Source organism: Salmo salar, chromosome ssa01 (genome assembly GCF_905237065.1).
Source record: "Salmo salar chromosome ssa01, Ssal_v3.1, whole genome shotgun sequence".
In the NCBI taxonomy this organism is placed as follows: Eukaryota; Metazoa; Chordata; class Actinopteri; order Salmoniformes; family Salmonidae; genus Salmo; species Salmo salar.
Genome location: NC_059442.1, coordinates 122,579,362 through 122,606,805, shown reverse-complemented (window position 1 = coordinate 122,606,805; position 27,444 = coordinate 122,579,362). Strand labels below are relative to the sequence as shown.

The following is a 27,444-nucleotide window of genomic DNA, read 5'->3' as shown; positions in this document are numbered from 1 at the left end:
TGAGACTCTGTGAGTGCAGTGCAGCACCCCTAAAATACAGGCCCAGTGTAGGCATAATCCACCTGAGAGAAATAAGCATTATGTATTGTAAAAATATATAAAAGTTTTGAAAATATTAAATCACTTACCTCATGATGGAAATGAACAACATAACATGGAACACCAGGTGCAGGAAACCGTTGAGTTGATAAATAATGATAATAAAAACAAAAGCATAATAAAAACATATGATTTTATGTTAAGTAATGGCTTACCTTCTCTTGGTACTGCCTGCGGGACGAGTCCAGTGATTGGATGAGAGCGGTGGCGTGGCCGACGAACATGGCGTAGCAGGTGGCGCCCACAATCATACTGAGCATGGTGATCCACAGGTCGGACATGCTGACGGGCGCCCGGGCGCCGTACCCGATACACAGCATGTGGCTCATGGCCTTAAAGAGAGCGTACGAGTACTGCTTACCCCACGAGTCATTCTGCAGGGGAGACGGGGAGGATGGGGGAGAAGGAGGGAGAGAGAAGGGAAAAGGGGAGAGTTACCGCGGGCTTGCAGAAGATTTACGGCACAGAGAGAGAGGAGGATCTTTCTCTTTGATGGATCACTGAACCTCCACAGAACATCCTGCCAACATACCCTTCATGCTTGGGCACGTTACACTCACAGAGTGACTAAACCACCCCTCCCTCTCCTCCCTCGCTCCCTCAGTCCTCCTTGGCCAACGCGTGTAAAACAATTGATGGCTGGAAGCGGTGCTAATCAACATTGATTACTTCCATTAGCTGTGTAAGAGTTTGTCTTTGACCTAGGGATCCTTCACTTCACTGAGCTCGACGGAGGAAGCAGAGGCGAGTGTTCTGCCTGGCTTCTGCCTTTTCTCTACTGCGTCCCAAATGGCACTCTATTCCCTGCATAGTGCACTGCTTTTGTAGTGTACTATCTAGGGAATAGGGTGCCATTTGGGACATACCCCTTCTTATGGCTGATTACCACAAGTGGGTTAATGGGATTCAGTGCAGAGAGGCAGAAATACAGTCCTATGATTCAGCCCAGATACTATAAACCCTGCTGGAGCCTAGACTAAGCATCTGGTACATTGGTTTGAATCGATGACATACAGTATTTATACAACCGCATTCTTCAGCATTGATTCTCAACATAGTCTCCTGATGATCCTTACTGTTGCTGTAAATGTCAATCAATCAAATGTATTTATAATGCCCTTTTTTCATCAGCAGTTGTCACAAAGTTCTTGTACACTAAATGCAAGTGCTTATACAGTGTGGAAATTGAATCTCTAAATGTAAAATTTTACTGAAATGAAATCTTGATGATGGATGCTCTGATTTTGAAAAGCAATAGGGAGCCTGCAGCGACAGCACTGGTAGGTGTGGCATACAAGAACAGACAACTCCGATAAAAGACAGGGCATGTTCATCAACCAACCTGCTAAGTTCCTCAAGAGAAATCAGATCTTGCAGTTCTAGCATACAGGTTTCAAAGGCTTCCATGTAGGGAGCTGAGTAATTGACAGACTGGATGTGGCATACAAGACAGCAGCAGAGAAAAAAAGACCTGGGTAAAGTACAATAGTTGCAGGCACTACAGCAACGGTATAAGACAGAACACTTGAGGTGGCTTCCAAGAGAGCGGCAGCAAAAAACCTAGTAGGAATTTGTTATAAAGTATAACAGTATGGTGTGTGATGTATCAGACACTGGAGGTGGCAGGCACTACAGCAACAGTAAAAGAGAGCAAGGAGTTGGCATACATGTGGCAGACAAACAGCAGTAAAAGACAGAACATACAATGAATGTAATAAAGTACAACAGCACAGTATGATGTACAACAGCACAGTATGATGAAGCCTTTCCTGAGGATGGCTCACCTCTCACAGTTCTGGGTGACTTTAACCTCCCCACGTCTACCTTCGACTCATTCCTCTCTGCCTCCTTCTTTCCACTCCTCTCCTCTTTCGACCTCACCCTCTCACCTTCCCCCCCTACTCACAAGGCAGGCAATATGCTTGACCTCATCTTTACTAGATGCTGTTCTTCCACTAATCTCATTGCAACTCCCCTCCAAGTCTCCGACCACTACCTTGTATCCTTTTCCCTCTCGCTCTCATCCAACACTTCTCACTCTCCCCCTACTCGGATGGTATTGCGCCGTCCCAACCTTCGCTCTCTCTCTCCCGCTACTCTCTCCTCTTCCATCCTATCATCTCTTCCCCCTGCTCAAACCTTCTCCAACCTATCTCCTGATTCTGCCTCCTCAACCCTCCTCTCCTCCCTCTCTGCATCCTTTGATTTCCTCTGTCCCCTATCCTCCAGGCCGGCTTGGTCCTCCCCTCCTGCTCCGTGGCTCGACGACTCACTGCGAGCTCACAGAACAGGGCTCCGGGCAGCCGAGCGGAAATGGAGGAAAACTCGCCTCCCTGCGGACCTGGCATCCTTTCACTCCCTCCTCTCTACATTTTCCTCTTCTGTCTCTGCTGCTAAAGCCACTTTCTACCACTCTAAACTCCAAGCATCTGCCTCTAACCCTAGGAAGCTCTTTGCTACCTTCTCCTCCCTGCTGAATCCTCCTCCCCCTCCCCCCCCCCTCCTCCCTCTCTGCGGATGACTTCGTCAACCATTTTGAAAAGAAGGTTGACGACATCCGATCCTCGTTTGCTAAGTCAAACGACACTGCTGGTCCTGCTCACACTGCCCTACCCTGTGCTTTGACCTCTTTCTCCCCTCTCTCTCCAGATGAAATCTCGCGTCTTGTGACGGCGGGCCGCCCAACAACCTGCCCACTTGACCCTATCCCCTCCTCTCTTCTCCAGACCATTTCCGGAGACCTTCTCCCCTACCTCACCTCGCTCATCAACGCATCCTTGACCGCTGGCTACGTCCCTTCCGTCTTCAAGAGAGCGAGAGTTGCACCCCTTCTGAAAAAACCTACACTCGATCCCTCCGATGTCAACAACTACAGACCAGTATCCCTTCTTTCCTTTCTCTCCAAAACTCTTGAACGCGCCGTCCTTGGCCAGCTCTCTTGCTATCTCTCTCAGAATTACCTTCTTGATCCTAATCAGTCAGGTTTCAAGACTGGGCATTCAACTGAGACTGCTCTTCTCTGTGTCACGGAGGCTCTCCGCACTGCTAAAGCTAACTCTCTCTCCTCTGCTCTCATCCTTCTAGACCTATCTGCTGCCTTTGATACCGTGAACCATCAGATCCTCCTCTCCACCCTCTCCGAGCTGGGCATCTCCGGCACCGCGCACGCTTGGATTGCGTCCTACCTGACAGGTCGCTCCTACCAGGTGGCGTGGCGAGAATCTGTCTCCGCACCACGTGCTCTCACCACTGGTGTCCCCCAGGGCTCTGTTCTTGGCCCAATCCTATTCTCGCTATACACCAAGTCACTTGGCTCTGTCATATCCTCACATGGTCTCTCATATCATTGCTATGCAGATGACACACAATTCATCTTCTCCTTTCCCCATTCTGACAACCGGGTGGCGAATCGCATCTCTGCATGTCTGGCAGACATATCAGTGTGGATGACGGATCACCACCTCAAGCTGAACCTCGGCAAGACGGAGCTGCTCTTCCTCCCGGGGAAGGACTGCCCGTTCCATGATCTCGCCATCACGGTTGACAACTCCCTTGTGTCCTCCTCCCAGAGTGCTAAGAGCCTTGGCGTGACCCTGGACAACACCCTGTCGTTCTCCACCAACATCAAGGCGGTGACCCGATCCTGTAGGTTCATGCTCTACAACATTCGCAGAGTACGACCCTGCCTCACACAGGAAGCGGCGCAGGTCCTAATCCAGGCACTTGTCATCTCCCGTCTGGATTATTGCAACTCGCTGTTGGCTGGGCTCCCTGCCTGTGCCATTAAACCCCTACAACTCATCCAGAACGCCGCAGCCCGTCTGGTGTTCAACCTTCCCAAGTTCTCTCACGTCACCCCGCTCCTCCGCTCTCTCCACTGGCTTCCAGTCGAAGCTCGCATCCGCTACAAGACCATGGTGCTTGCCTACGGAGCTGTGAGGGGAACGGCACCTCCGTACCTTCAGGCTCTGATCAGGCCCTACACCCAAACAAGGGCACTCCGTTCATCCACCTCTGGCCTGCTCGCCTCCCTACCTCTGAGGAAGCACAGTTCCCGCTCAGCCCAGTCAAAACTGTTCGCTGCTCTGGCACCCCAATGGTGGAACAAGCTCCCTCACGACGCCAGGACAGCGGAGTCAATCACCACCTTCCGGAGACACCTGAAACCCCACCTCTTCAAGGAATACCTGGGATAGGATAAAGTAATCCTTCTAACCCCCCCCTTAAAAGATTTAGATGCACTATTGTAAAGTGGTTGTTCCACTGGATATTATAGGTGAATGCACCAATTTGTAAGTCGCTCTGGATAAGAGCGTCTGCTAAATGACTAAAATGTAAAATGTAAAATGTAGCACACACTGGAGGTGGAACAGCAGGAAAAGAAAGAACATAAAATGTGACACAGGTGATGCATCAACACCAGTTAAAGACAGAGCACAGGAGGAAGCATTCTAGAAAACACCAATAAAAGACAGAACATAGAACAAATGTTATATTTAGTACAACAGTGTTTGAGACAGTGGGGTTTGAGAGTGACAGTGTTCTAGAGGTGCATGAGTAGTTCTTTCTATGAAGTGTTCTGCTGGAGTACTTCCTCAGCACTTTTAGTTCACAAAAAGAGAGGAACAGGAGAGACAATTGGAGGAGTCAGACACTCGGGAAGAGCAACTACAAGAGACTGTATCAGGGAGCTGTCACATCCGTCTTTCCAAATTGAGCTTATGTGCCTTGCCGGGAGTCATAGTGTGCATCCCAGATGGCACCCTATTCCCTTTGTAGTGCCTATAGAGGCCTAAAGGGCTCTGGTCAAAAGTAATATACTATATAGGGAATAGGGTGCCATTTTGGACGTAGTCACAGATGTAGGGGCCTGTTTGGTGGCTTGCTAGCCATATTATAAGACTCTGCTCTCTTTTTTTATGTTTTATTTCTTTTATAAAATCGACATTGAAGTCTTCAAGACTAGTGGCTTGCAGGAGGATGGAATTTATGCCACTAGGAAGTGGGTTAGCAGATCAGGAGTTGTACAGAATATCCTGACCTGGAGGCTTGTGACATTTGTGACATTTATTAAGATGAGTAATGTAACAGTTCACTGGGTTCAGGTTTTGGTTGTGTGATTGCAGCCAAAAAAACAAAGGGGTCAAATAGGCATACAGTTTGAATAAGATGGATTTGCCTTGAAAAAAAAAGTTTGAAGGCTTATTTTTATTTTCCTATACAGTGCATTCGGAAAGTATTCAGACCCCTTGACTTTTTCAAAATTCTGTTACGTTACAGCCTTATACCTAAAATGGATTAAATAGTTTTTTCCCCTCATCAATCTAACCACAGTATTCCATAATGACAAAGCATAAAACCGTTTTTTAGAATTTTTTGCAAATGTATATAAAAAAATATATATATATTACTCAGTAATTTGCTGAAGCACCTTTGGCAGCGATTACAGCCTCACGTCTTCTTGGGTATGACACTACAAGCTTGGCACACCTGTATTTGGGGAGTTTCTAAAATTCTTTCAAGCTATGTCAGGTTGGATGGGGAGCGTCGCTGCATAGCTATTTTCAGGTCTTTCCAGAGATGTTTGATCAGGTTCAAGTCTGGGTTCTGACTGGACCACTCAAGGACATTCAGAGACTTGTCCCAAAGCCAACTATGAGTTCTCTTGGCTATGTTCTTAGAGTCGTTGTCTTTCGCCCCAGTCTCAGGTCCTGAGCTCTCTGGAGCAAGTTTTCATCAAGGATCTCGCATACTTTGCGCCGTTCATCTTTCCCTCGATCCTGACTAGTTTTCGAGTCCCTGTCACTGAAAAACATCCCCACAGCATGATGCTGCCACCCGCATGCTTCACCCTAGGGATGGTGCCAGGTTTCCTCCAGACATGACGCTTGGCATTCAGGCCAAAGTGTTCAATCTTGGTTTCATCAGACCAGAGAATCTTCTTTATCATGGTCTGAGATTCCTTTATGTGCCTTTTGTCAATCTCCAAGCGGGATGTCATGTGCCTTTTTACTGAGGAGTGGCTTCCGTCTGGCCACTCTACCATAAAGGCCTGATTGGTGGAGTGCAGCAGAGATGGTTGTCCTTCTGGAAGGTTCTACCATCTCCACAGAGGAACTCTTGAGCTCTGTCAGAGTGACCATTGTGGTGGCTAATTTCTGCATTACCAAATGAGGAGAGTTACAACCTTCACACACCAGTCAGAGTTATACTTAAAACTACATCTTTAATAATTAAGATGCTTTTGCAAAAGCACTTGACTTTCAATGATGCGCTATCTCTAATGAACCATTGAAAAGTGACTACACAAAAGTACAAAGAGCTTTTATAGCCAAGATGCACCCCTTCAACGTACATGACGAAACACAGATCTTAGGAACAGTTCACAAAGGTTAAGTTTTGTATGAAAGATATCTATAAAACATAGCAGACAGCAACTGCTATATCAACAGTGTTCATTGTATAGACCAGTGTCTGGTCCTCCTACCCCAAACTGGAACCGTCTCTCCCTGGTACGGTATAGAACAGAACCATTAGCTCATCCAATGGCATAAATCAATTGACAACTCTAGATACCCCCATCTCAAGTAAACCCCCTCTTGACTCCACTCCTGGACAAGCTCACTGAGGGGAGTGAGCCTCTAGGTCATACACTATCCCAGGATAAGTGCAAGATCTAAGAGAGGACACACACATACATGGTTCCAGACACTGCCATACACCTCCCCACAAAATGGAAAAGGAGGGAGTCACTTGTGCACAGACATTGTGGAGACAAGTAATTGGTTCCCCATTAATCACGCCATCTCTTCACATGGTTTAACAGATACATTCACATATGACAAGTATCTCACATAAGCTGTAAGTGTTGTTACATAGATGCTGTGTTCACGATGCATGATTAATACATAATTCAAGGTTTATTTGATGTAGTAAATAAATAAATGATTTATTGATGTATAGATAAGAATTGAAATGTGATGTAACAGGTAAATTAACGTTAGGCCATTGTTTGTGTTTTTATGTTCCATCCCGGAACTAACGTTCTCTGTTGTGTTACTGCTACGGAATTTGTTTTATTGACTGTGTGCAATCTAACTTAAGCAGATCTTAGTCTGAGTCATAATTGTTGCTGGCAGAGGCTAAGAAAGACAGTAAAGGGACTTTCAAGGGACTTTAAGGATTCAATAACCTCTTTTCAGAACAAGCAGCCAACGAGTTCTCACGGCGTGACGTGGATGCATCGGAGAAAAAGACGTGCAATGCAATAAACGCCCGTTTCAAGGAATCAACCTGTGTCTGTTGTCGTGAAGAGAGCTACAGTGAGAACTCGCCTGCTCAACACGGGTAGGAGATACAACAAGATCGCCGCGGGTAACGACGCAACGAAGATCCAGCAGATCAGATAAGCAAAGCCCATGACATTGTCGGCTTAGCGACAGCAAGCAACGGTGATTGGACTGTGTTGAAAGCGCAACTTTTCAGACCAAAAGCACTCTACCACCACATTCAAGTTAACCTCTCTAGGGTAGGTGGCACCAAATCGTCCCACCTACGCAACAGCCAGTCTAATCCCGTGGCGCGATATTCAAATACCTTAAAAATGCTATTACTTCAATTTCTCAAACATATAACTATTTTACACCATTTTAACCTGTTAGGGCTAGGGGGCAGCATTGACACGGCTGGATAAAAAACATACCCGATTTAATCTGGTTACCACTCCTACTCAGTAACTAGAATATGCATATACTTATTACATATGGATAGAAAACACCCTAAATTTTCTAAAACTGTTTGAATGGTGTCTGTGAGTATAACAGAACTCAAATGGCAGGTCAAAACCTGAGAGATTCCTTTACAGGGAGTGGCCTGTCTGACCATTTGTTGAACTTCTTTTCCATCTCTATCATTTACTAAGGATCTCTGCTCTAACGTGACACTTCCCACGTCGTCCATAGGCGCTCAGAGCCCGGGAAAAAACAGAATGTCGTCATTCCAGCCCCAGGCTGAAACACATTATCGCCTTTCTCAAGTGGCCCATCAAGAGACACTAGCTTATGCGCGTGACCCCGACCGCCCCCGCCTTTGGGATTTTTTCCTCTGTTTGCCGAAAAGGAGATTCCCTGTCGGAATATTATCGCTTTTCTACGAGAAAAAAAGTCGTAAAAATTGATTTTAAACAGCGGTTGACATGCTTCGAAGTACGGTCATGGAATACTTAGAATTTTATTGTCACGAATTGCGCCATGCGCGCGACACTTCTTTACTATTTCGGATAGTGTCTGGAACGCACGAACAAAACGCCGCTATTCGGATATAACGATGGATTATTTTGGACCAAACCAACATTTGTTATTGAAGTAGCTGTCCTGGGTGTGTATTCTGACGAAGACAACAAAAGGTAATGACATTTTTATAATAGTAAATATGATTATGGTGAGTGCTAAACTTGCCGGGTGTCTAAATAGCGAGCCCGTGATGCCTGGGCTATGTACTTAGAATATTGCAAAATGTGCTTTCACCAAAAAGCTATTTTAAAATCGGACATATCGAGTGCATAGAGGAGGTCTGTATCTATAATTCTTAAAATAATTGTTATGTGTGCAGCTTTGAAGGTCCCCAAGACAGTGGACTCCATCATTGTTAAATGGAAGAAGTTTGGAACCACCAAGACTGTTCCTAGAACTGGTCGCCAGGCCAAACTGAGCAATCGGGGAAAGGGCCTTGGTCACGAAGGTGACCAAAACCTGATGGTCACTTTGACAGAGCTCCAGAGTTCCTCTGTGGAGAGGTGAGAAACTTCCAGAAGGACAACCATCTCAGCAGCACTCCACCAATCAGGCCTTTATTGTAGATTGGCCAGATGGAAGCCACTCCTCATTAAAAAGCACATGACAGCCCGCTTGGAGTTAGCCAAAGGCACCTCTCAGACCATGAGAAACAAGATTCTCTGGTCTGATGAAATCAAGATTGAACTCTTTGCCTGAATGCCAAGCGTCACATCTGTAGGAAACCAGGCACCACACATCACATCGCCAATACCATCCCTACAGTGAAGCATGGTGGTGGCAGCATCATGCTGTGGGTGTAACGGTCGTCGTAGGTAGTGGACCAAAATGCAGCGGGTTGAGTGCTCATCTTAACTTTATTGAACACGTAAACAAACAAAACAAGAAAACGATTGAACGAACAGGATTACAGGCTAAACACAGCTATGCAACCACAACTTCCCACAAAACCCAAACAAAACACACCCCTCTATATAGGACCTTCAATCAAAGGCAACGAGGAACAGCTGCCTCCAATTGAAGGCCAAATCAATAAACTAAACATACAACTAAAAGATTAGACTAGAACATAGAAATATACTAACATAGAACATAGCCCAAAACCCCTGGAAAACACTACATAAACACACACCCCGAAACACATAAAACAAATACCCTCCTGCCACGTCCTGACCAAACTACAATAACAAATAACCCCTTTACTGGTCAGAACGTGACAGTACCCCCCCCCCAAAGGTGCAGACCCCGGATGCACCTCACACAAAAAAATAAACACAAAATAAACCCCCCAAACTAAAGGGAGGGAAGGGAGGGTGGCTGCCGTCACCAACGGTTCCCGTGCTACACCACCCCTTCCCCAATCCTCCTACTGTGGAGGTGGCTCAGGCTCTGGCCTTAGTCCCCCACCTAACCTGTCCACCCCCGCTGAATGCCTCTGGCTGAAGCGCATCGCTGTAGACCTCGGGCTGATGCACTTCGCTGTAGACCTCGGGCAGACGGACGATTCTGGAAGCTCCAGACTGTAGGTCGACTCTGGCTGCGCCGATTCCGGACTGTATGCCGTCTCACTCGGTTCCGGACTGTAGGCCGTCTCACTCGGTTCCGGACTGTGGGCCGTCTCACTCGGTTCCGGACTGCGGGCCGTCTCACTCGGTTCCGGACTGTGGTGCGTCTCTAGATGGGGCACTGTCGCCGGACACTCTGGACGGGGCACTGTTTCCGGACACTCTGGACGGGGTACTGTCGTCGGAAGCTCTGGACGGGGTACTGTCGTCGGAAGCTCTGGACGGGGACTGCGCACTGAAAGCCTGATGCGTGGGGCTGGTAGTGGAGGTACCAGACTGGAGACACGCACCCCAAGGCTAGTGCGGGGAGCAGGAACAGAACGAGTTGGACTGGGCTGACGCACTGGAAGCCTACATAATTCCTCTGTTGCTCCTTTCCCCGCTGCTTGGTCCGTTGTTGGTGGGAAGTCAGAGGCAACGAGGAACAGCTGCCTCCAATTGAAGGCCAAATCAATAAGGGACTTTCAAGGGACTTTAAGGATTCAATAACCTCTTTTCAGAACAAGCAGCCAACGAGTTCTCACGGCGTGACGTGGATGCATCGGAGAAAAAGACGTGCAATGCAATAAACGCCCGTTTCAAGGAATCAACCTGTGTCTGTTGTCGTGAAGAGAGCTACAGTGAGAACTCGCCTGCTCAACACGGGTAGGAGATACAACAAGATCGCCGCGGGTAACGACGCAACGAAGATCCAGCAGATCAGATAAGCAAAGCCCATGACATTGTCGGCTTAGCGACAGCAAGCAACGGTGATTGGACTGTGTTGAAAGCGCAACTTTTCAGACCAAAAGCACTCTACCACCACATTCAAGTTAACCTCTCTAGGGTAGGTGGCACCAAATCGTCCCACCTACGCAACAGCCAGTCTAATCCCGTGGCGCGATATTCAAATACCTTAAAAATGCTATTACTTCAATTTCTCAAACATATAACTATTTTACACCATTTTAACCTGTTAGGGCTAGGGGGGCAGCATTGACACGGCTGGATAAAAAACATACCCGATTTAATCTGGTTACCACTCCTACTCAGTAACTAGAATATGCATATACTTATTACATATGGATAGAAAACACCCTAAATTTTCTAAAACTGTTTGAATGGTGTCTGTGAGTATAACAGAACTCAAATGGCAGGTCAAAACCTGAGAGATTCCTTTACAGGGAGTGGCCTGTCTGACCATTTGTTGAACTTCTTTTCCATCTCTATCATTTACTAAGGATCTCTGCTCTAACGTGACACTTCCCACGTCGTCCATAGGCGCTCAGAGCCCGGGAAAAAACAGAATGTCGTCATTCCAGCCCCAGGCTGAAACACATTATCGCCTTTCTCAAGTGGCCCATCAAGAGACACTAGCTTATGCGCGTGACCCCGACCGCCCCCGCCTTTGGGATTTTTTCCTCTGTTTGCCGAAAAGGAGATTCCCTGTCGGAATATTATCGCTTTTCTACGAGAAAAAAGTCGTAAAAATTGATTTTAAACAGCGGTTGACATGCTTCGAAGTACGGTCATGGAATACTTAGAATTTTATTGTCACGAATTGCGCCATGCGCGCGACACTTCTTTACTATTTCGGATAGTGTCTGGAACGCATCGAACAAAACGCCGCTATTCGGATATAACGATGGATTATTTTGGACCAAACCAACATTTGTTATTGAAGTAGCTGTCCTGGGTGTGTATTCTGACGAAGACAACAAAAGGTAATGACATTTTTATAATAGTAAATATGATTATGGTGAGTGCTAAACTTGCCGGGTGTCTAAATAGCGAGCCCGTGATGCCTGGGCTATGTACTTAGAATATTGCAAAATGTGCTTTCACCAAAAGCTATTTTAAAATCGGACATATCGAGTGCATAGAGGAGGTCTGTATCTATAATTCTTAAAATAATTGTTATGTGTGCAGCTTTGAAGGTCCCCAAGACAGTGGACTCCATCATTGTTAAATGGAAGAAGTTTGGAACCACCAAGACTGTTCCTAGAACTGGTCGCCAGGCCAAACTGAGCAATCGGGGAAAGGGCCTTGGTCACGAAGGTGACCAAAACCTGATGGTCACTTTGACAGAGCTCCAGAGTTCCTCTGTGGAGAGGTGAGAAACTTCCAGAAGGACAACCATCTCAGCAGCACTCCACCAATCAGGCCTTTATTGTAGATTGGCCAGATGGAAGCCACTCCTCATTAAAAAGCACATGACAGCCCGCTTGGAGTTAGCCAAAAGGCACCTCTCAGACCATGAGAAACAAGATTCTCTGGTCTGATGAAATCAAGATTGAACTCTTTGCCTGAATGCCAAGCGTCACATCTGTAGGAAACCAGGCACCACACATCACATCGCCAATACCATCCCTACAGTGAAGCATGGTGGTGGCAGCATCATGCTGTGGGTGTAACGGTCGTCGTAGGTAGTGGACCAAAATGCAGCGGGTTGAGTGCTCATCTTAACTTTATTGAACACGTAAACAAACAAAACAAGAAAACGATTGAACGAACAGGATTACAGGCTAAACACAGCTATGCAACCACAACTTCCCACAAAACCCAAACAAAACACACCCCTCTATATAGGACCTTCAATCAAAGGCAACGAGGAACAGCTGCCTCCAATTGAAGGCCAAATCAATAAACTAAACATACAACTAAAAGATTAGACTAGAACATAGAAATATACTAACATAGAACATAGCCCAAAACCCCTGGAAAACACTACATAAACACACACCCCGAAACACATAAAACAAATACCCTCCTGCCACGTCCTGACCAAACTACAATAACAAATAACCCCTTTACTGGTCAGAACGTGACAGTACCCCCCCCAAAGGTGCAGACCCCGGATGCACCTCACACAAAAAATAAACACAAAATAAACCCCCAAACTAAAGGGAGGGAAGGGAGGGTGGCTGCCGTCACCAACGGTTCCCGTGCTACACCACCCCTTCCCCAATCCTCCTACTGTGGAGGTGGCTCAGGCTCTGGCCTTAGTCCCCCACCTAACCTGTCCACCCCCGCTGAATGCCTCTGGCTGAAGCGCATCGCTGTAGACCTCGGGCTGATGCACTTCGCTGTAGACCTCGGGCAGACGGACGATTCTGGAAGCTCCAGACTGTAGGTCGACTCTGGCTGCGCCCGATTCCGGACTGTATGCCGTCTCACTCGGTTCCGGACTGTAGGCCGTCTCACTCGGTTCCGGACTGTGGGCCGTCTCACTCGGTTCCGGACTGCGGGCCGTCTCACTCGGTTCCGGACTGTGGTGCGTCTCTAGATGGGGCACTGTCGCCGGACACTCTGGACGGGGCACTGTTTCCGGACACTCTGGACGGGGTACTGTCGTCGGAAGCTCTGGACGGGGTACTGTCGTCGGAAGCTCTGGACGGGGACTGCGCACTGAAAGCCTGATGCGTGGGGCTGGTAGTGGAGGTACCAGACTGGAGACACGCACCCCAAGGCTAGTGCGGGGAGCAGGAACAGAACGAGTTGGACTGGGCTGACGCACTGGAAGCCTACATAATTCCTCTGTTGCTCCTTTCCCCGCTGCTTGGTCCGTTGTTGGTGGGAAGTCAGAGGCAACGAGGAACAGCTGCCTCCAATTGAAGGCCAAATCAATAAACTAAACATACAACTAAAAGACTAGACTAGAACATAGAAATATACTAACATAGAACATAGCCCAAAAACCCCGGAAAACACTAACCAAACACCCCTCTACATAAACAGACATCCCGAACCACATAACACAAATACCACCCTGCCACGTCCTGACCAAACTACAATAACAAATAACCCCTTTACTGGTCAGAACAAGACAGTGGGGATGTTTTTCAGCGACAGGGACTGGGAGACTAGTCAGGATCGAGGGAAAGATGAACGGAGCAAAGTATGGAGAGATCCTTGATAAAATCCAGAGTGTTCAGGACATCAGACTGGGGCAAAGGTTCAACTTCCAACAGGACAACGACCGTAAGCAAACAGCCAAGACAATGCAGGAGTGGCTTCGGGACAAGTCTCTGAATGCCCTTGAGTCTGGCTCTGGCTGAGACCTGAAAATAGCTGTGCAGCGACGCTCCCCGTCCAACCAGACAGAGCTTGAGAGGATCTGCAGAGAAGAATGGGAGAAACTCTCCAAATACAGGTGTGCAAAGCTTGTAGTGTCATACCTAACTTATTCTTTACAGAGTCAAGTATATTTGTCCAGGCCTCAATTATTCCTTGACTTGCACCTTCTCGCTGTCGATAATTCTAAAGTTATAACTTCTAATAGTAACAAATTGTGAGAGAGTGAGGTGATTGCCATCTAAGAGCCAACATTTTTTTTACGACAGTGCTGCCTGACAGCAGTAATCGTCTCTGATTGATTAAGAGATTTAAGGAGCTTTCATCGTTAAGTAACATAATGTAATATGTTAAAAATGTAATGTAATAACTCAAAAAATAGAACAGAGGTTTGCATTTGGGACTTTTGATGTGTATACTAATGCAAATCCATATGTTATATGTGGTTACCTTTTATGCTACCTACCTTTTTAAAGGAATTCCAACTTGTACCAATGTTTTAACATTTCCAACTATGAAAGAAACAAACAAGATGTAGGGTATAATACTTACAACCATACCATTTAGCGACACCCAGCAATCTTGGGGGAAATCTTGTAGGAGGGGAACCAGGAACTGTAGACAACCATCCCAGTGGCAGAGCAGTAGCATCATCCCTATCAGATTAAATATTCTTACCACAGCACTGGCCAGGTCGTAGGTCATATGGAAGATCTGGAGACAGAGAAAAGAGAAGGGGGGAAAAATATGTTAAGATACAATGATTCAAATATTAATAGTTCTCGGACAAAGATTATTGCTCTGAAACGCGACATTATTAACAATTATTGAAAGGAATTAAGTTACTAACCTGAAGCTCAGTATTTCAGTTTTACATTCCAAAGACTGAGCACCCTTTGAACAGTCCAGAAAATACTTCAAATTGTGGATAGAGCGCAAGCATACTACAACTATCCAAAAATCTAATTTTAAAGCAGTAGTAGAGAGGAGAGCCGCAGCCTTTTTGGCCACAGAAGAATTTCAATTACTGTACAATACGGTGTAAAACTGTAATTAACATATGTTGGGGTATTCATTATTTGTCATGGACATCGTCCAAAGCAAACAGACCACAGTGAAATGGCAAAAAATATAAGGTTGCTGTACGCAGGGGGAATAAGTTCAGAAGAGGGCATAGCCAAGCCAATGCACTAGCCACAATAATAGCACATTTCAAAGCTTGTAATGATCAAACAACTGTTTATTTAAAGTTAACAGTAATGTTGAGTTCACGATTTCTAACACTTCCAGTTTAACACTTCCAGTCAGACATGTGTTATTAAATTAACACGTAAAGCATTTTCCTTTAAAAACATTTTTTTTGTTACAGTTGAACCCCCATCCACACTACGTAGCGGGGTGCGTAATCAGCGGCAGAGAAGTGAGGCGCAGGAGAGCAGAACTGGGTAATAACCAGAGATTAATTAAGCAAAACCAATGGCATCCAGAACAACAAGATAAATGGGCACAAAAATAACCTGTTGTGCGCTCACGGGGAACATGCACTAGCACTACAATAAACAATCCCACACAAAGACGTGTGTGTGTGTGTGTGTGTGTGTGTGTGTGTGTGTGTGTGTGTGTGTGTGTGTGTGTGTGTGTGTGTGTGTGTGTGTGTGTGTGTGTGTGTGTGTGTTAGGGTTTGGCGGTATCCAGATTATCATACCGTCATACTGTTTCTGTACCATAACGGGATATACGGTATTACCGCTGGTGTGTTTTTTTGACACACAAAACAATTTAGGCAACAGGGATGTTGTTCCAGGAGGGGATTTAATGTCTCTGCTGTAACCAAGGAGCTTGATCTTGACATCTAGCCAATTACTTTAGCTATCAAGTTAGCAAACCAAATGCATAGCGGGAGCCCTGAGCTAGATATCATTTATTTGACACATCTTAGATTTCTTATAGCTATACTTAACTTAGCTGTTGGAGCTAGGAACACAAGCATTTCGCTACACCCACAATAACATCTTCTAAATGTGTGTATGTGAACAATACACTTTGATTTGATTAAGCAGTGGTGCAGCGCGCACACATATTACAATTGTCACTTTCTCACTCTCCCACTCAAAGTGCTGCCCTCCCCTTTATTTTCTACTGACTTCATGATGACTCCATGATGTACTGAATAAAAAGCATGTGGATGTATTGAAGCCAAGACATACTGGAGCTCTACTGCCAATAGCCCTTCCATTGACCTCATAAGACATGTCTCACACACACACACACACACACACACACACACACACACACACACACACACACACACACACACACACACACACACACACACACACACACACACACACACACACACACACACACACACACACACACACACGGGCCAGATATACTCTCTTCTGCCAATGACCCTCTCATTGACCTTCCAGGACCTGTCACAAACATGTAATCATCACACCCATGTCTGTGAGGGAATGTGATTGGACATCCTCCGTGTTACTCAGTCACTCAGGCCCTATGCCATTTAGGTGTTGTCATTTGCGCTATGCCAAGTGGACACAACATTTCTAGCTGAAGGTTTTGTAACACTCCCAAGTAGCGCAGTGGTCTAAGGCCCTGCATCTCAGTGCTAGAGGTGTCACTACAGACTGGTTCGATTCCAGGCTGTATCACAACCGGCTGTGATTGGGAGTCCCATAGGGCGGCGCCCAATTGTCCCAGCATCGTCCGGGTTAGGTGCTTGGCTGGGGTAGGCCATCATTGTAAATAATACATTTGTTCTTAAATTACTTGCCTATTTTAAAAACAACACTGCACCATCCTTAACAGAACCCACCTGAGCCTTCCCTCCCTCTCATGCTGTACATCCACCCCCCTCAATGTCAAGGACAAAGCAGGCCATGCTAGGAAGCAGAACCGAAGAGAGATGAAGGCGTCCAAATACAGACTGATAGATCTCAGTAATGAGTTGGGTCTCTGGATCTCAGTGATCCAACTCAATCTGTGGGGAGACTCAGTGGCAGTACAAGGGAAGGCTAAAACTTGCCAGCAGAGCTAGCTCAAAGGATGGCTGCTTGTCTCACCGTCTCAGTGCTCTGCTCTCTCCTGCTACCTACCACTGCGTTCTCTTTACTTGCTCTGTTAGCGTTACTTTGTGTCACTGTGTGTTTTATTACACACAGTAAGAGAGAGAGAAACAGCACATGTATTAAAACCTCTTGGCGCTAGGGGGCAGTATTGAGAATTTTGAAAAAAATATGTTATTTTTAACTGCCTCCTGCACCAACTCAGAAGCTAGAATATGCATATTATTGTTCAGGTTTGGATAGAAAACACTCTGAATTTTCTAAAACTGTTTGAATGGTGTCTGTAAGTATAACAGAACTCATATGGCAGTCAAAACCCTGAGACAAATTCTGACAGGAAGTGGATACCTGATGTGTTGAATTACCTTTAAGCCTATGCCATTGAAACACACAGGGGCTTATTAATTGTTGAGCACTTCCTATGGCTTCCACTAGATGTCACCAGTCTTTAGAAAGTGTTTTGAGTCTTATACTGTGACAACTGAACGAACAAGAGCCTTGGAACGGTGGTGGCCGATTAGACTCTGGCGCGCGAGTTCATGTTTGGGTACTCTCGTTCCAAAACGTTTTAACCTGTTAGGGCTAGGGGGCAGTATTGACACGGCTGGATAAAAAACATACCCGATTTAATCTGGTTACCACTCCTACCCAGTAACTAGAATATGCATATACTTATTACATATGGATAGAAAACACCCTAAAGTTTCTAAAACTGTTTGAATGGTGTCTGTGAGTATAACAGAACTCAAAAGGCAGGTCAAAACCTGAGAGATTCCTTTACAGGAAGTGGCCTGTCTGACCATTTCTTGAACTTCTTTTCCATCTCTATCTTTTACTAAGGATCTCTGCTCTAACGTGACACTTCCTACGTCGTCCATAAGCGCTCAGAGCCCGGGAAAAAACAGAATGTCGTCATCCCAGCCCCAGGCTGAAACACATTATCGCCTTTCTCAAGTGGCCGATCAAGGGACTCTGGGCTTAGGCGCGTGACCCGACCGCCCCCGCCTTTGTGATTTTTTCCTCTGTTTGCCGAAAAGGAGATTCCTTGTCGGAATATTATCGCTTTTCTACGAGAAAAATGGCGTAAAAATTTATTTTAAACAGCGGTTGACATGCTTCGAAGTACGGTAATGGAATATTTAGATTTTTTTTGTCACGAATTGCGCAATGCGCGCGACCCTTCTTTACCATTTCGGATAGTGTCTGGAACGCACGAACAAAACGCCGCTATTCGGATATAACGATGGATTATTTTGGACCAAACCAACATTTGTTATTGAAGTAGCAGTCCTGGGAGTGCATTCTGACGAAGACAACAAAAGGTAATCAAACTTTTATAATAGTAAATATGATTATGGTGAGTGCTAAACTTGCCGGGTGTCTAAATAGCTAGCCCGTGATGCCTGGGCTATGTACTTAGAATATTGCAAAATGTGCTTTCACCAAAAAGCTATTTTAAAATTGGACATATCGAGTGCATAGAGGAGGTCTGTATCTATCATTCTTAAAATAACTGTTGTGCTTTTTGTGAACGTTTATCGTGAGTAATTTAGTAAAATGTTAGCGAATTCCCCGGAAGTTTGCGGGGGGTATGCTAGTTCTGAACGTCACATGCTAATGTAAAAAGCTGGTTTTTGATATAAATATGAACTTGATTGAACAAAACATGCATGTATTGTATAACATAATGTCCTAGGGTTGTCATCTGATGAAGATCATCAAAGGTGAGTGCTGCATTTAGCTGTCTTCTGGGTTTTGGTGACATTATATGCTGGCTTGAAAAATGAGTGTCTGATTATTTCTGGCTTGGTACTCTGCTGACATAATCTAATGTTTTTCTTTCGTTGTAAAGCCTTTTTGAAATCGGACAGTGTGGTTAGATTAACGAGAGTCTTGTCTTTAAATAGCTGTAACATAGTCATATGTTTGAGAAATTGAAGTAATAGGATTTTTAAGGTTTTGAAAATCGCGCCACAGGCTTCATGTGGCTGTTACGTAGGTGGGACGAATTCGTCCCGCCTAGCCCATAGAGGTTAAAAGAGAATGCAAACGTCCGCCTTGAATATTATTCATGTTCTGGTTAAAAAAGGCACTAATGATTTATGCTATACAACGTTTGACATGTTTGAACGAACGTAAATATTTTTTTTCCCCTCGTTCATGACGAGAAGTCCGGCTGGCACAGATCATGTGCTAACAACACGGAGCTTTTTGGACATAAATTATGAGCTTTTTCGAACAAAACTACATTTGTTATGGACCTGGCATGCCTGGAAGTGACATCTGATGAAGAGAATCAAAGGTAATGGATTATTTACATAGCTCGGGGGCAGTATTGAGACATTTTGAAAAAAATATGTGCCCATTTTTAACTGCCTCCTACACCAACTCAGAAGCTAGGATATGCATATTATTAACACATTCGGATAGAAAACACTCTGAATTTTCTAAAACAGTTTGAATGGTGTCTGTAAGTATAACAAAACTCATATTGCAGGCAAAAACCTGTGAAAAATAGATCAAAAAAAATGTGAATTTTGTGACTGTACTATTTAGAGTCATTGTTTTATAGATACCATAGTGAGAAATGATTCATTTCGCAACACCTACGGCTTCCACTAGATGTCAACGATCTTTATAAAGTTGTTTGAAGCGTCTATGATAAACAGAGAGCAAATTAGAATCCAAGGAAGTTGACATGTCATCACTTCATTTTTTTGCGCCTGTGCATAAATCTGAGAAACGTGAGTTTGTCATCATTTTTTATCTAGACATAGGATAGGTTGTGTGAAAATATTACTGATGTTTAACGTTAAAAATGGACCAAAAGATTAATGCTAAACAACATTTGACATGTTTGAACGAACATAAATAGATTATTTACTAGGTTTTTTTTAGCTTTTCGGCGTGATTTTACCAGCCCCCCACCACGTTTTGTGGGAGCATAATGAACGCTAAGTACTTGGTGTTATTTGGACATAAATTATGAACTTTGTCAAAAGAAACCACATTTGTTCCGGACCTGGAATGCCTTCCGGACCTGGGATCCTGCCTTCTGATGGAGATAATCAAAGTTAAGGGGGTATTTACAATGTTATTATCGATTTTAGATGATGCTAACTGTATAGCATAGCCTGTTGTTCTTAGCATAGCACCCCGTTTATTGCAAAATGTGATTTCCCAGTAAAGTTATTTTGAGATCTGGCCATTCGGTAGCAATTACGAGATGATAATATATTATTCTTTGAATGACAATATTATAATTTACCAATGTTTTTGAATAGTAATTTTGTTATGTTCACCGGAAGCATTTCAGAGAAGAAAAAAATCTGAATTTCACGCTACTGTAAAATGCTGTTTTTGGATATAAATATGAACTTGATGGAACAAAAAATGCATGTATTGTATAACATAATGTCCTAGGAGTGTCATCTGATGGAGATTGACAAAAGTTAGTGCATAATTCAAGCTGGTTTCTGCTTTTGGTGACGCCTGACCTTGAATTGAAAATGGATGTTTGTACTTTTGTGGCTATGTACTGTCCTAACATAATCTAACTTTATGCTTTTGCCGTAAAGCCTCTTTGAAAATCGAACAATGTGGTTAGATTAAGGAGATGTTTATCATTTAAATTGTGTAAAATAGTTGATTGTTTGAGAAATTGAAATTATTAGATTTTTGATGTTTTGAATTTCCAGCCTTGTTAGCAATCCCGGCTCGGGGTTCATTGCTAACCTGTAGCCCCAACAGGTTAAATAGCTGTAAAATAGTCATATGTTTGAGAAATTGAAGTAATAGGATTTTTAAGGTTTTGAAAATCGCGCCACAGGCTTCAAGTGGCTGTTACGTAGGTGGGACGAATTCGTCCCGCCTAGCCCATAGAGGTTAAAAGAGAATGCAAACGTCAGCCTTGAATATTATTCATGTTCTGGTTAAAAAAGGCACTAATGATTTATGCTATACAACGTTTGACATGTTTGAACGAACGTAAATATTTTTTTTCCCCTCGTTCATGACGAGAAGTCCGGCTGGCACAGATCATGTGCTAACAACACGGAGCTTTTTGGACATAAATTATGAGCTTTTTCGAACAAAACTACATTTGTTATGGACCTGGGATGCCTGGAAGTGACATCTGATGAAGAGAATCAAAGGTAATGGATTATTTACATAGTATTTTCGATCTCTCCAACATGGCGTTAGTCTGTATCGCAAAGCGTATTTTTCTGGGCGCAGTGCTCAGATTATTGCAAAGTGTGATTTCCCAGTAAGGTTATTTTTAAATCTGGCAATCCGGTTGCGTTCAAGAGATGTAAATCTATAATTCTTTGAATGACATTATAATATTTTACCAATGTTTTCGAATAGTAATTATTTAATTTGTTGTGCTGCTTGACTGGCGGTTATTGGAGGGAAACGATTTCCTCAACATCAACGCCATAGTAAAACGCTGTTTTTGGATATAAATATGAACTTGATAGAACAAAAAATGCATGCATTGTCTAACTTAATGTCCTAGGAGTGTAATCTGATGGAGATTGTCAAAGGTTAGTGCATCATTTTAGCTGGTTTTCTGCTTTTGGTGACGCCTGTCTTTGAATTGACAAAACATTACACACAGCTATTGTCAATGTACTCTCCTAACATAATCTAACATTATGCTTTTGCCGTAAAGCCTTTTTGAAATCGGACAACGTGGTTAGATTAAGGAGATGTTTATCTTTCAAAGGGTGTAAGATAGTTGTATGTTTGAGAAATTTGAATTATGACATTTAATTGTTTTCAAATTTGGCGCTCTTGATATTTCACCTGTTGTTGATTGGGTGTACCAGGGGTGGGACGCTTGCGTCCCACATAGCCCATAGAGGTTAAGCAACATACTCCTGCATACTCCTGCAGGAGAGGAAAAATGGTCGAGAGGATGGTCGAGAGGACGGGAAAAACAGGAAGCAGCAACTTTGGCCTATTTGAATTGGTAATGTCTCCCTCACACCCTGCGTGGCAAAAACAAAGATGTCTTCACAGCTTTTCTACGCTGTCCTCGTCAACGACATTTAATTGAAAACAAAACAAAAGTGGTCGGGGAGGTGACTAAGAACCCACTCACTACTCTGACAGAACTACAGAGTTTGTTGGCTGAGATGGGAGACCCTGCCAGAAGGACAACAGTCCCTACAGCACTTCACCAATCTGGGCTTTATGGTTGAGTCGCCAGACGGAAGCCACTCCTGAGAAAAATGCACATGACAGCATGCCTGGAGCTTGCAAAAGGCACATAAAAGACTCTGAGAACATAAGGCAAAAGATTCTGTGGTCTGATGAGACAAAAAGGTAACTATTTGGCATGAATGCAAAGCGCTATGTCTGGAGAAAAACAACACCAACCCTACCGTAAAGCATGTTGGTGGCAGCATCATGCTATGGGGATGTTCTCAGCGTCCTAATAGCATGATACATTTGTAAATTGCAAAGACTTTGAAAAACATGTTTTTACTTTGTCATTATGGGGTATTGTGTATAGATGGGTGGGCAAAAAATTGTTGAATCAATTTTGAATTCAGGCTGTAACAAAACAAAATGTGGAAGTCAAGGGAGTCAAGGGGTATCAAATTAAATGAAATATTATATGTCACATGCGCCTAATACAACAGTGAATGCTTACTTACAAGCCCTTAACCAACATTGCAGTTTTAAGAAAAATAAGTGTTAAGTAAAAAATAGATAAATAACAAATAGTTAAAGAACAACAATAAAATAACAGTAGTGAGACTATATACAGGGGGTACCGGTACAGAGTCAATGTGCGGGGGCACTGGTTAGTCGAGGTTATTGAGGTAATATATACATGTAGGTAGAGTTAAAATGACTATGCATAGATAATAGCCAGAGAGTTGCAGCAGTGTAAAAATGGGGGTGGGGGATGCAAATAGTCTGGGTAGACATTTGATTAGCTGTTCAGGAGTCTTAAGGCTTGGGGATAGAAGCTGTTAAGAAGCCTTTTGGATCTAGACTTGGCACTCCGGTACCATTTGCCATGCGGTAGCAGAGAGAACAGTCTATGACTAGGGTGGCTGGAGTCTTTGACAATGTTTAGGGCCTTCCTCTGACACATGCTGGTGTAGAGGTCCTGGATGGCAGGAAGCTTGGCCCTGGTGATGTACTGGGCTGTACGCACTACCCTCTGTAGTGCCTTGCAGTCAGAGGCCGAGCAGTTGCCATACCAGGCAGTGATGTAACCAGTTAGGATGCTCTCGATGGTGCAGCTGTAGAACGTTTTGAGGATCTGAAGGCCCATGCCAAATCGTTCTATTCCCCATCAGTCTCCTCAACGTTCAGCACAATGGTGCCATCAAAGCTCATCACTAAGCTAAGGACCCTGGGACTAAACACATCCCTTTGGACCATGATAGTTTGTTGGTGACGTGGACACCAAGGAACTTGAAGCTCTCAACCTAATCCACTACGGCCTTGTCGATGAGAATGGGGGTATTCTCGGTCCTCCTTTTCCTGTAGTCCACAATCATCTCCTTTGTCTTGATCACGTTGAGGGAGAGGTTGTTATCCTGGCACCACACGGCCAGGTCTCTGACCTCCCTATAGGCTGTTTCATTGTTGTCGGTGATCAGGCCTACCACTGTTGTGTCATCGGAAAACTTAATGATGGTGTTGAAGTCGTGCCTGGCCATGCAGTCACGGGTGAACAGGGAGTACAGGAGGGGACTGAACACGCACCCCTGAGGGGCCCTTGTGTTGAGGATCAGCATGGCAGATGTGTTGTTACCTACCCCTACCACCTGGGGGAAGCCCGTCAGGAAGTCCAGTTGCAGAGGGAGGTGTTTAGTCCCAGGGTCCTTAGCTTAGTGATGCGCTTTGATGGCACTATGGTAATGAACATTGAGCTGTAGTCAGTGAATAGCATTCTCACGTAGGTGTTCCTTTGGGAAAGGACAGTGTGGAGTGCAATAGCGATTGCATCATCTGTGGATCTGTTGGGGCAGTATGCAAATTGGAGTGGTTCTAGGGTTTCTGGGATAGTGTTGATGTGAGCCATTACCACCCTTTCAAAGCACTTCATGGCTACAGACGTAAGTACTACGAGTCAGTGGTCATTTGGGAAGGTTACCTTAGTGTTCTTGAGCACAGGCACTATGGTGGGCTGCTTGAAACATGTTGCTGTTACAAACTCAGTCAGGGACAGGTTGAAAATGTCAGTGAAGACCCTTGCCAGTTGGTCAGTGCATGCTCAGTGTACACGCCCTGGTAATCCGTCTGGCCCCGCGGCCTTGTGAATGTTAACCTTTTTAAAGGGGCGGCAGCGTAGCCTAGTGGTTAGAGCGTTGGACTAGTAACCGAAAGGTTGCAAGATCGAATCCCCGAGCTGACAAGGTACAAAAATCTGGCGTTCTGCCCCTGAACAAGGCAGTTAACCCACTGTTCCTAGGCCATCATTGAAAATAAGAATTTGTTCTTAACTGACTTGCCTAGTTAAATAAAGGTTTTCCTCTGGTTGCACATTTAACATGCTGGTAGAAATGAGGTAAAACAGATTTGTTTCCCTGCATTAAAGTCCACTAGGAACGCCGCCTCTGGATGAGCAGTTTCCTGTTAGCTTATGGCCTAATACAGCTCATTGAGTGCAGACTTAATGCCAGCATCGGTTTGTGGTGGTTAATAGACAGCTAAGAAAAATATAGATAAACTCTCTTGGGAAATATTGTGGTCTACAGCTTATCATGAGATACACTACGTCAGGCGAACAAAACCTAGAGACTTCTTTAATGTTAGATCTCGTTCACCAGACCGCTATCCCTTGTCATACCGGAGGCAACTGTTTTATCTTGGCGATGCAGCGTAAACCCCGCCAGCTGTATTTTATCCATATCGTCGTTCAGCCACGACTTGGTGAAACACAAGTTATTACAGTTTTTAATGTCCCGTTGATAGGATATTTGTGATCGTAGCTTGTCTATTTTGTTATCTAATGATTGTACATTGACTAATAGGATTGATGGTAGATTACCCACTCGCCGATGGATCCTTACAAGGCACCCCGACCTACGTCCCTGATATCTCTTTCTCATGCGAATGACGGGGAAGTAGGCCTTGTCGGGTGTCTAAAGTAAATCCTCTGCGTCCGCCTCTTTAAAGAAAAAACCTTCATCCAGTACGAGTTGAGTAATCGCTGTCCTGATATCCAGAAGCTCTTTTTGGCCATAAGAGACTGTAGCAGAAACATTATGTACAAAATAAGTTACCAATAATGTGAAAAAACACACACACTAGCACAATTGGTTGAGCCCATAAAACATCAGCCATCTCCTCCAGCGCCACTATATTTGGATGAAGTATGAATACTTTCTGAAGGCACTGCCGAGGTGGGGAATGAAAATAACCTACATAATAAATGCAGGAAATAAATGCTTTCTGTGAGGTTTTGGAGCCTAGGCAAATTATATTTCACTAGTTTATGACAAATGGACTGAAAGCTCAGGAGCTAATCTGAACTGAGCTGAACCAACAGTAAAGAGGTGGGGAATGAACTCATAATGGTGACTCATGGCATGAGATCTGTGAGAGATTTTAGGTAGAAGAGTCTGGGTACATGAAACATAATTTCACTTATTTAAATGGCAAAGGTGTCAAAACATTGCAATTTAATTTGAAACAAAGTATGGTTCTGAATGAAAGTGCTATTATCATCCATAATTTATGAGCATGTATGATATACATCAAGGACGGGAAACTTTGATGGAGGTGAGGGCCACAATAAATCTGAACTCATCATGAGGGGCCCAAGTTGCTTGTAGGTCTGCGTACCCACATCCATTCTCCCCCGCCCTCTTGACAGCGGAGATAAATGTTTTTAGTTTTAGAGTTAATTTCATGCCATTCTACAAATGTTGTCATGGTGTGTAGAGAAAGTGTTGCAGTTGTATAAATCATTTCATGGAATTCTACTAATTTTTCCATTGGGCAGAGATGAACTGACTTGTTGGAAAGGTGGCATCGTAGGGACGATATGACATTGACATTCAGATAGCTCTTCAGTAAGATCTAGAAAAAAGAAACCCACACCTATAAAGGCGAGGTGCTGGGTAGCGGAGTAGAAAACTAGAAAATAAGGGAAAGCCGCACCCTCTAAGAGCTCAGATGCAAAAATTTAATAACCAACGTTTCGACAGCAAAGCTGTCTTCATCAGGGTATCATCACAAACACTGCGAGATGAGTCATTTATATAGTGTCAAGAGACACACAGGTGTTTGTAATCATGGCCAAGTGTGGCCTAATATCATTGGTTAACTCAAATATTTAAAAAAATGGCATACAAAGAACATACAAAAAGACAAACAAATGGATAGCATACGATCATAGCATTTGTAGTCTAAAATGTATCTAACAAACAATTACAATGGCAAAATCACAATAATCACAAGAATGGCTTCAGATCAAAGTCTATGTTGAGACCGAAGGGTGCAAGGGTCTTTAAATTAAAGATCCAGGCAGCCTCTCCTTTTAACAATTAATTATCAAGGTCACCCCCTCTCCTCGGGAGGGTGACATGTTCGATGCCAATATAATATAATATAAGCTCTTCAGTAAGGCCATTCTACTGCCAATGTTTGTCTACGAAGATTGCATGACTGTGTGCTCGATTTAATACACCTGTCAGCAACGGGTGTGGCTGAAATAGCCAACTCCACTAATTTGAGGGGGTGTCCACATACTTTATTACACACTATATATATATATATATATATATATATATATATATATATATATAGTGCATTTGGAAAGTTTTCAGACCCCTTGACTTTTTCAACATTTTGATGTTATAGCCTTATTTTAAAATGAATTAAATCATGTTTTTCCTTCATCAATCTACACACAATACCTCATAATGACAAAGCAAAAACAGGTTTTTAGATTTTTGGGCAAATGTATAAAAATTGAAATAAGTATTCAGTATTCAGACCCTTTACTCAGTACTTTGTTGAAGCACCTTTGGCAGTGATTACAGCCTTGAGTCTTCTTGGGTATGACGCTACAAGTGTGGCACACCTTGGGGAGTTTCTCCCATTCTTCTCTGCAGATCCTGTCAAGCTCTGTCGGTTGGATAGAGAGCGTCGCTGCACAGCTATTTTCAGGTCTCTCCAGAGATGTTTGATCGGGTTCAAGTCCAGGCTCTGGCTGGGCCATTCAAGGATATTCAGAGACTTGTCCTGAAGCCACTCCTGCATTGTCTTGTCTGTGTGCTTAGGGTCATTGTCGTGTTGGAAGGTGAACCTTCACCCCAGTCTAACGTCTTGAGCGCTCTTGAATAGGTTTTCATCAAGGATCTCTCGGTA

General features: G+C 44.2%; 1 protein-coding gene across 1 annotated transcript in view; it reads right to left on the bottom strand.

Annotated features, from left to right (window-relative positions):
- LOC106560798 (potassium/sodium hyperpolarization-activated cyclic nucleotide-gated channel 1) overlaps window positions 1–15,566 on the bottom strand; it is a 107,625-nt gene extending 92,059 nt beyond the window's left edge. Inside the window, exons 1-2 of the mRNA XM_045688076.1 lie at window positions 14,561–15,566; window positions 255–473 (exon numbers count right to left, since the gene is read on the bottom strand). Of these exons, the coding sequence (XP_045544032.1) occupies window positions 255–473; window positions 14,561–14,713 (372 nt within the window). The 5' untranslated portion in view covers window positions 14,714–15,566. The remainder of the gene's footprint in view (window positions 1–254; window positions 474–14,560) is intronic.
- Between the last annotated feature and the right edge of the window lie 11,878 nt (window positions 15,567–27,444).